We start from the raw sequence: 9,781 nt of genomic DNA, 5'->3' as shown, positions 1-9,781 counted from the left end.
ACGGGAATCGAACCCGGGACCTTTCAGTCCGCAGACCGACGCTCTACCACTGAGCCACACCAGTTAGGGCCAAATATGTTTATATTAATAAACTCACAATAACAGTAAAAATAAAGCCTCATCCATTGCCTTTAGGAGAGTCACTATCTCGGAAACTGGTAATAAATGGGAGGGCAGGGCCGAGCACGGGCCCCGCCTCCCCAGTGACCCACACTCGGGGCACCGCAGGACTAACGGGGTTCTGGCTGGCGTAGCGGAGCGGGAGGAGCGGCAGGCTTTAGGGGGTCAGTTCTCCAACACACCACAGAGGGGCGCCCCGACACCAGCTCCTCCCAGTGCAGAGCGCGTGCACCTGAGCCCCGGGCCCGGGCGCCCCGCGGGGAGGAGAGGAACCAGCCGGCTGACACCACGGCCGCCACCGGCACAACCAGGGACGGGAAGGTCCCCGCTAGGTCATGGAAGTCACCGGCACCGGGGCCGCAGGTCCCGCCTGGGCTCCTCAGCCGGCCTCCGGCGCGTCAACGGCCCCACCTGCCCCGAGCCCGCCCGCCCGCCCGCCCGCCTCCCGCCTCCCGCCTCCCGCCTCCCGCCTCCCGCCTCCCGCCACAGAGCGCGCCCACCGGCCCTTCCGAGCATGCGCAGGAAGTTTGGCGTCAGCGTAGCGCGCACGCGCACCGCACATGCGCGGCAGGCAGGGCCGTCCCAGGTGCGCGGCGGGGCGGGCGGGCCCTAGGGCGCGTGCGCGGCAGACCAGGCCGTCTCTAGGGCGCGTGCGCGGCGGGGAGGGCGGGGCCTCGGGCGCGTGCGCGCGGTCGCACAGTGCCACTGACCCGCCAGCGACCGGCATGACGGGCTGGGCGCTCGCTGCCGCCCCCGCCTCGCTGCCGCGCCATGGAATGCCTGCGGGGCCTGCCCCGGCTCCTGCCGCGCGCGCTGCGGCTGCCCCCGCGCGGCCTGTGCGCTCCAGCCTGGGGCCTGACCGCCGCGCGCGCCACCGGACCCCTCGGCGGGAGCTGGGCCGCACCGCCCGGCGCACCGCGCGGGCCCCGCCTGGCAGGTACGGCCCCGCCCCCAGCCCGGGACGGCGCGGTGACCTCGGCCCGGCCTCCAGGCGCACACCGGGCAGAGCTCCCGCCCGGGGCGCCTTTGGTTTTAAACCCAGCGTCGCCCTTACTCATCCTGACAGCTGGGAAGCCCAGACCGGGCTCCGCCGCCTAAATACTGGGATAAGTTTCTTCCCTGCGGGCGCGGTTCCGTTTGTCCCGGGAAAGGGGTGGGACGCCCTGGGGGGACTTGGAGGGAGAACTGCGCCGAGTAAGGGCGAACTTTGGTTTCAAGTGTGGCCCAAGGAGGAACCGGAGTTGGTGTGTCTTCACCGGACGATAAAGCGCGACGATCGCCGGCATTTCCACCAACCGGAGAGCGCGGTGCATTGGAGCCTTAGGCGTCCCCATATCGCGCTGCCGGCAGATAGTGTGCTCAGCGCTCCCCACATAACCCAGCGTCTCCACCTCCTTCCCCAGGCCCCTGGGGTCTCGGAATGGGGCCACCGTCTGATGGTTCAGGCCATCTGATGTTTTTGTTGTTTTTTACTTTATAATTTAATAGTTAGAGGTCTCTTTTTTAATTCTCACCCAAGGGTATTTTTTCCATTGATTTCTAGAGAGAGTGGGAGGGGGGAGAGAGATGTATGGATTGGTTGCCTCTTGCTCGAACCCCTCCTAGGGCTAAGGAACCTACAACTGAGGTCCCTGAACTTGCCCGGGACTTGAACCCAGGCCCGCAGGCCCACACTCGATGAGCACTGGGCCAAAGCAGCCAGGGCCTGTGTGATGTTTAGGGCAAACACTGAGATGCAGATTTTCCGTCCTGGGACCCTCCATCCACGTGTTAGTAGGAAATGCGATTGTATGGGTCGACACTGACCTCCACTCAGATGACCCTTAAAATGTCACTTGCACTTTGTGGAAGGGTAACAGCAGACCTCAGGGCTGAGGAACCACGTGCACCGTAGACTGTGGAAGTGTGAGGATCAGGATCCGAGCTGAGCGTTCCACTTTGGAAGCCTGGGATAATGGGTAGTGTTTTCCCACCTCCGCCCGGTCCCCTCCTGTCTGTGGCTGTGAACAGTGCTTTTGGTTGGATGCTGAATGGACCCGGTGGTACTTCACAGCTCCCTTCAACTCAGTCGAGTCACATGGTTTAAATTCATTTTCAAGTAGATTTGCCTTCATTCCAGTTCACCGAGGTCAGCATTCCAGTTCCGTTGGCTATTATACCATTAGCATGAAGAGCCCTTTAAATTATGCAAAAAGAAGAATCGGCCTTTTCGTCTCAACACCGCGTTGTACGTTTGTTCATCCAGCTCTGAGGTGATGAGGAAGAAGAGGGTGGCTGGAATCCGTAGTTATTCTGCCCCGCCTACGCCATCTTAAAGGCCTTTCCCTATTCCCGGAACAAACGGAACCGAACATAAGCGCCTACAAGTAGGAAACTGCACAAATGAGTGCTCCTCCTCCTCTAGGAAAAAGGTCTTAAAAATAGCAGATTTGTCTGCAGACCACGGACTCTGAGAGTTGTTCCTAGGCCACGTGTGACAGCCAGACGTGTGACTGCAGGGAATTCTCCATTTTCAGGTGAGATGCACCAGCTGAGAACGGCCGATGTCGCGCAGGCCACGCTCGCCAGCGTGGCCCCCGTGTTCACTGTGGTGAGTACGTGCCGGGCGCGCGATGGTACGGAGAGCACTGCTCCTGCGTCGTCTCTCCTCTTGGGTTGTGCTCAGCCAGGGGCTTCACTGATGACAGAGCCCAGGTCAGATGTGTCCAGCAAAGGGAAAGGGAGTTCTAGCCCCTAACTAAACCCACTTGAACCAGACGGGGCAGGAGGTTCCTACGTGAATGTCGGTGTTGGTGGGATATCACAGTTTACTGTTTTTTATTCTCTCTTCAGACTAAGTTTGACAAAGAAGGAAATGTGACGTCTTTTGGTGAGTATCCTCAAGTTTCTCTGCATCATCTCTTTAATCATTGAACGCGTGAATCTGACGGAAACCAAGGAATGGCAGGCGGTGCTGTGAACAGGGCACCTTTTGCGTGGAAGGGTGCGTGCAGGAGGGTCTTTGTGCAGCGTGTCCGTCAGTCCCGTTGGGGCTGCAGGGCCTGGACCCCCCGTGTTCTCCCGGGTGGCTGTCCTCAGGGCCATCGTGCTCTGCCCGACGTTAAAGGCACAGAAACACTCTTCCCTCGTCTCCTCTTTAGTCTCCTCTTCACTCCTGGTCCTCGGTCACACCCCTGCGACTGGGGAAGGCGGAGTCACGGACCTCCAGCCCACCGCAGGCGACAGGAGACAAGGGGCGGGCGCTGGGCTCTGCTGGTCACTCTGATTCTAAAGTGAAACATCCCTCAGGGTCTGACCTCGGAGCGCACAGGCCTCCCAGCACGCTCCTGCTGTGGCTGAGGTCCTCGTGGAGCATCTCGGTGTCTTGGCGAAGTGGCTCCTTCGAAGGCTGTTCTTCGAAGCCTGGAGCGCTGCCATTCTGTGCTGTGACTGGCCGGTGCTGACTGTAGTGTTGCCCTCCCACTGTGTGGGAATTGTCACCCCGTCGGCTTTCTCTTGGGGAGTAAATTGCGTTTTTAGGAAGAATCTAGTCTGAGGACTGACTTTTTTTCATTTTGTGTTACTCCAAGAGAAAAGAAAATTTGACCTCTCTCTTCCCAGACTTAAAATGTTGAAGATAAGGGAGTGAGAAATGAGAGAGACTGCAGGTCCTGTTAAACAAGGTGCCATGCTGGCGCTGGAGAGGCCGAGTCCCCTGCAGGCACACGTGGTTTTATTTGGGTCCGGGGAGCTGCGCACAGAGACTTGATGGAATGGGATAAGAGGAGGAGGAATACGCGAGCCGGGCTAGCTTAGCCTGAGTGTGTTCTTGAGGTAGACAGGCATTTAAACCCTCCTGTCAGCTTCGGGTTCTTGATGGTGGGAGGGTGCTCTGCTACGAAGACTAAGCTCTTTGATTGGTTAGACCAGTCACTTTTTTTCCTTGAAAACATTTCTTCTGCAGAGAGGAAGAAGACGGACTTATATCAAGAATTAGGTCTTCAGGCCAGAGACCTGCGGTTCCAGCACCTCATGAGCATCACCACCAGAAACAACAGGATCATCCTGAGGATGGAGGTGAGGCCCTCCCATCCCGGGTCCCCTGCGGCCGGGAGCCGCTGCCTGGCCAGCGCGTGAGCCACGGGCCCAAGTGGCTCTGGAACGAACACTCTGGGATGCGGGTCGGGAAGCATGTGGCAGACAAAGCGAGCAGACTGTCAGTGCAGATGGCATGTACGTGGGCGTTCACTGTATGCCTTTTCTGTATAAATGTTTTCATGGTAAGACGCTGGGGGATGTTAAAACAAACGCCCTCTAGGTCTGTGGCACCGAGGCGGCACGGGCTCCGTCCCAGGCTGTAGACCCCTCGCCTGCACACGCCCCTCTCCCCGCAGTACCTGAAGGCGGTGATCACCCCCGAGTGTCTGCTGATCCTGGATTACCGGCACTTAAACCTGGAGCAGTGGCTGTTCCGGGAGCTGCCCGCGCAGCTGGCCGGCGAGGGCCAGCTGGTCACGTACCCTCTGCCTTTCGAGTTCAGAGCCATGGAGGCCCTCCTGCAGTACCGGGTAAGCCGCCGCAGCTCCGGCCCTGTCCTGGCTCCCAGCGCGAACGGCCAGGACAGCGCAGGCGGGGAACGGAGAGGAGATTCCGGGGGGGGGGGGGGGGGGGGGGGGGGGGGGGGGGGGGGGGGGGGGGGGGGGGGGGGGGGGGGGGGGGGGGGGGGGGGGGGGGGGGGGGGGACAGGGCCGGGCGGGGAGCGCGCGCACCTGCTGGAATGTGTCGTCATCTCCGCTGTTTCCCGCTGGCCGGGGCGGGTCTCAGTGCGCCCGCCCTGCCGCGGGGCTGAGTCATAGTGTACTTTTGACTTCTCAAAAAATAAATCTTCAAGTCCACGTCATGCTTTAGTTTTCAGAGTTTTGTTCATAGGAGTTTTGGACTGTGCTCTGTTTACAAAGAGCAACAGTATTTACCAAACGGAAGTTGGAGTTGTAACCATGGAAGGGTGGATTTCCTTGTACTTAATCCATCTCGCTCCTTTCGTGACAGGAGTTAGTGCCTGTCAGGTGCGAGCATGGTAACAGCATGTGCCTGGGCTCTGTCCCCAGCAGACCGGCGTTTAGGACCTGGGACAGCGGTGCCTGCAGCCGCACTCGGCAGCCTTACCCGCCACCCAGCTGTCCATGGTGTCCAGTCCCAGGGCTCGCTGACCCTGAGCGTCTGGAAAGGCTGGCGCTCATGGAGGCCGTCTTGCTCTAGATCAGCAAGCTGCAGGGGAAGCTGCGCCTGCTGGAGCCCCGCATCCTCGACACGCTGGAGGCGTTAGTGGACCCCAAGCACTCCTCGGTGGACAGGAGCAAGCTGCACATCCTGCTGCAGAACGGCAGGAGGTAAGCGGTCCCGCACGCCCTGTGCGTGGTCGCAGTGGCGTGAGCATCACCCAGACACGATCCGTGGGGCATCCCTGGTCTTTAAATCCAGCGAGTGCTGCTGATGTGCTGACTTCCTGTCCGGGCGCGAGTGGAAGGAAGAGTGATGGGGCGGAAGGCTGCGTCTGGCTCTGTCCCGGGCCCTGCTTGGGGCTGGGTTCTCGGTCTGCGCGTAGACAGCAGAGCACGCCGACACATCCCTGTCCACTGCCTGGTGCGAGAGGGTGGCACGTGTCCGTAGTCCGCGGCGCCATCTCGCTGTGCACCTGCCTTCCAGCCTGTCCGAGCTGGAGACGGACGTCACGGTGTTCAAGGAGGCCCTCCTGGAGATCCTGGACGACGAGGAGCGGCTGGAGGAGCTCTGCCTCAGCAAGTGGAGCGACCCCGAGGTCTTGTGAGTGGCCCTCCCGCCCCGGACGCCCAGGCCAGCTCCTAGCTCCCTCGGGGGTCTGGACCATCCCCGGGGCCACTGGGCCGGCCCTCGGGGCCCTCGGGCGCAGAGCTGGCGGCTCACGCACTCGCTGTTGCATGTCGTCTGTAGAGCAGGTCAGAAGCTCACGCAGACGCTTTGTGACGTGCACAGAGCACGGTCTGCAGGCTTTAAGCATCCTCTCCGTCCAGTAAGGCCGCTGAGATAAGGAGCTGGGACGCCAGCAAGGCCTCGCAGCAGAAACGGACGCAGCACCTTGGCTGTGTCCTGGGCGGGTCTCTGCTGGGCGTAGCGAGGATGGTGAGCGGAGAGCTGGGTCCATCCTCATCGCCTCGCTCTGTGCGGGTCAGGCCCCCCGGCAGGGAATCCGCCTTCGAGTTCGGCCTGTGGTTTTGGTTCACTGGCACCAACTTGTGCCTGTCCATCCGCATCACACGCCTGGATGTCCCTGTGTGGTGTTCGGGGTCAGGGGCACGGCCCTCACACGGGCTCCTGACAGGGCAGGCGAGTGGGCTCACTGGGAGCGAGCACTGCGTGCTCACGAGGGGCTGGGGGTGTGACGCGGGGGTCGGGGGTGTGACGCGGGGCTGGGGGTGTGACGCGGGGGTCGAGGGTGTGGCGCGGGGGCCGGGGGTGTGGCGCGGGGGTCGGGGGTGTGACGCGGGGGTCGGGGGTGTGACGCGGGGGTCGGGGGTGTGACACGGGGGTCGGGGGTGTGGCACGGGGGTCGGGGGTATGGCACAGGGGTCGGGGGTGTGACACGGGTGTGACACGGGGGTCGGGGGTGTGACACGGAAGTCGGGGGTGTGGCGCGGGGGCGCTGCTTACATGGCGCTTGTGATTGGAGTGAGCAGAGCAACGCGGGCATCGACCACGCGGAGGAGATGGAGCTGCTGCTGGAGAACTGCCACCGGCTGGCCGAGGACCTGGCGCACGCGGCCCGCGAGCTGCGGGCGCTGATCGACGACTCGCAGAGCGTCATCTTCCTCAACCTGGACAGGTGGGCGCGGAGGGCTGCTCGGGAGAGGGCGCCTGCTCTGGGGGGGCGTGGCTCCTGGGGGGCAGTGCCTGCAGGCCCCGGGGCCCTGGCTGACCCAACACGTCCCATCCCGCAGCCACCGCAACGTCATGATGCGGCTGAACCTGCAGCTGACCATGGGCACCTTCTCGCTCTCGCTCTTCGGCCTGATCGGAGTGGCCTTCGGCATGAACTTGGAATCGTCCCTGGAAGAGGTGAGGATGCCGTCCAGGAGGCGGGGGTTCTTCTCACACAGTGAAGGTCCGTTCTTAAACAGACTTCGAAAAGCCAGTCTTCGCTGTGCACCCGTCGGGACACGAGTGCTCTGGCCGGTCCACAGCCAGGCGGGCTCCACCGTCCCCATGGCAGACAGGCTTCTGCTTCTCGGACTGCATCGCGTGGCCGTGTGGGAGGCAGGCAGCGCCCCGGCTGGCGGCACACTGTGTGGCTCTGAAAGTGTGTGATTGTTCCCACTGCACAGATGACAGCAGTGAGGCCCAGAACACGGGGCTGAGCTAGATCACTGTTGGGTTTGAACCCAGAGACCTGCAGCCTGTGCTCTGCACCGCACTCAGGCACGTGGTGTGGCGCTGGCCGGGCTCAGCTCGTCCGTCAGCACGCTCTGCTCGGGCTCTGTGTCCTGGCGGGTCCCACGGGCCGTGGTCTCCATGGGGACCCCGTTCACCTGGAACAGTGGTCATTAGAGAAGCGAACCTGAGGCCCCTCCCGCCCCAGCTGTTCAGTAGCCCTGGATGCCCTCAAGGTCAAAACCAGACGACCTCCCTCGGGCCTTGGTGACCCACCGCAGCCTGCTCTCTTCTCTCCCAGGACCACAGGGTGTTCTGGCTGGTCACCGGGGTCATGTTCATGGGCAGTGGCCTGATCTGGAGGCGGCTGCTGTCCTTCCTCGGGCGGCAGCTGGAGGCTCCTGTGCCTCCGATGGTACGTAGTGCGGGCCCCGCGGGGGGCAGGGCGGTCACAGCCACACTGTCAGGCAGACTCCCTGACCCCGGCGGATATTTAATGCCTGGAAGCCTCCTCGGTCCCCGTCCTCCCCCCCCTCCCCTCCCCCCAGTCACGCCAGCACCACCTGCCTCACGGGGTTAGGGAGCTGAGCAAGATGATGGTGTGAAGCGCCGGAGCACAGCCGTGCCGGAGCACGGGGCTGCTTGCTGGGGGCAGGGGGGTTGTGGGAGGAGCACTCAGCCAGGAGACGGCAGTGACCGGTGCGGCTTCGTTCCCAGACGGAAACGCAGGCCGGCAGGGCCACGGGAAGGACAGAGGTTAGCGCCTTTCTCCGTCACAGGGGTCCCCTCAGGGTGACCGGGTGGCCTTGACTCTGAGAACGGCAGACTAACGCCACTGCCCGCTTTGCTCAGGCGGCACCCCTACCTAGGAAGACCCTGCGCGCAGGCGGACGGCTGGACGCGAAGCCCAGCCTCAGGCCGGACGGGCTGGGGTCCAGCAGGAGCGTCCTCACGCCCCGGTGAGCCGGCCGCCGGCGAGGAGAGAGCACAGAGCTACGGTGTCGCCCGAGGAAGCCCGCAGCGACCGCACTAGGACGCAACCCGCTTTCTGGGCTCTGAGGCCACGGGCTCCGGCCACAGGTCAGGACTCTGACGGAGGCAGACGGCTGGCGGAACCACGGGCCGTGGCCTGGCCTGGACTTCTCGCGCATCGAGGACAGGAGGTCCGCAGCCGCCGGGCGGAGACGGTGCAGAGACGGCCGTCTGTGAACTCCTGCTCAGGTGCCCGTGGCTGGGCCAGCCGCGCACAGCAGCCTCTCACTCCTTTCACTCCGAGTCTGTGCGGGAGCCACTGCAGCGCCTGTTTCTGCTCCGCTCCCCTCACAGACGGAATAAACGGGTGTGACCCTCTCACATCAGCTTTCTGTGTACCCCAGTTCATTCAGATACAGCTCTCAACCCCAAACTGCTCTGGGCGTGGCTGTGACTGTGCCTGGGGAGAAGAGCTGAAAGAATTCCTCAGTTTCCGCTCTGCTTTTCGCTGCTTGGTGGTTCCTGGTGGGGTGCGGGTGGGGCGCCCCAGGCTGCAGGAGGGGAGACTCCTGGCTCTGCCATCCCCTTCACTTTCAACCAGAGCGCAGGTCAGAGCAGGCTTCCTCGATGCCCCGACCTTTCCTGTCTGGAGGTTCAGGCAGGGGTCCCCTAACCCTACTCTGGCCCCAACATGAGCCCTGACCCTGACCCTGATCTTGTGCCCTAGCCTCTGCCCAGAGCTTAAGGCGACCGCCCTAAGGCATCCGCCTCACCTCTCGGTCCCATCCTCCCTGGCCTGAGCCAACCTTCACCCAGCCCAGTGCCCGGGGAGGCGACTCGAGCCCCCCCACCCGCTCCAGCCTTCCCGGACCCGCCCTCACCCTCCTGGGTGGGAGTTTAAGACGCGCTTTCTAGGGCGCCACCCCGATCTGGAGGCCAGCTCAGCCACCCAGCAGGGGAGCCCAGCTCCCAGTCCTGTGTCCCTCAGAACAGTTAAGCCTCCCTCTTCACCGGCTCCCTGTGCCGGCCATCTCAGCGCCTCCGCCAGCAGCTCAGCTCCTTGTGTCTTAACCACCCGCTAGCCTCACCCTAACCGAACCGCAGCCTCATCCAGGCAGCCCTGCAGGCAGCATGGGGGCGTCACAGACACCCCCTGCTCTGGTCCCGGCTCCGGAGGACACGGAGGCGGCGGCTCAGGCCCCTGTACGTGGTTGGGTGATCGGAATAAACCTGCTTTCCCCGGCTGACGTGGAAGAGTGAAGTTTCTCGCGCTCCACTCTGCGAGGCCCTGCGGTCCCCGTGGGCG

The 9,781-nt window shown here is 63.1% G+C and overlaps 1 protein-coding gene across 2 annotated transcripts; it reads left to right on the top strand.

The window, feature by feature from the left end:
• Positions 1-776: 776 nt before the first annotated feature.
• On the top strand, positions 777-9,722 carry MRS2 (magnesium transporter MRS2). Of its 2 annotated transcripts, XM_036452508.2 has the most exons (11): positions 779-1,057; positions 2,637-2,710; positions 2,953-2,989; positions 4,064-4,176; positions 4,494-4,667; positions 5,359-5,489; positions 5,806-5,922; positions 6,806-6,958; positions 7,074-7,191; positions 7,805-7,918; positions 8,356-9,722. In XM_036452508.2, exons 1-11 carry the CDS (start codon positions 892-894, stop codon positions 8,464-8,466), a joined length of 1,308 nt encoding a protein of 435 aa, XP_036308401.1. In that variant the 5' UTR covers positions 779-891; the 3' UTR covers positions 8,467-9,722. The 2 variants fall into 2 exon arrangements, with proteins under 2 accessions (XP_036308402.1, XP_036308401.1); XM_036452509.2 differs by lacking the exon at positions 7,805-7,918 and having other exon boundaries at positions 777-1,057.
• Positions 9,723-9,781: the final 59 nt, after the last annotated feature.

Source organism: Pipistrellus kuhlii, unplaced genomic scaffold (genome assembly GCF_014108245.1).
Source record: "Pipistrellus kuhlii isolate mPipKuh1 unplaced genomic scaffold, mPipKuh1.p scaffold_m20_p_24, whole genome shotgun sequence".
Classification (NCBI taxonomy): domain Eukaryota; kingdom Metazoa; phylum Chordata; class Mammalia; order Chiroptera; family Vespertilionidae; genus Pipistrellus; species Pipistrellus kuhlii.
Note: the sequence above shows the minus strand (reverse complement) of the source record. Positions and strands in the feature narration are given on the sequence as shown.

Coding starts and splice junctions, on each gene's coding strand:
- MRS2 (XM_036452508.2), top strand. CDS start 892: ATGGAATGCCTGCGGGGCCTGCCCCGGCTCCTGCCGCGCGCGCTGCGG. Junction 1,058..2,636: donor GCGCGGGCCCCGCCTGGCAG/GTACGGCCCCGC, acceptor CTCCATTTTCAG/GTGAGATGCACCAGCTGAGA. Junction 4,177..4,493: donor GGATCATCCTGAGGATGGAG/GTGAGGCCCTCC, acceptor CTCTCCCCGCAG/TACCTGAAGGCGGTGATCAC.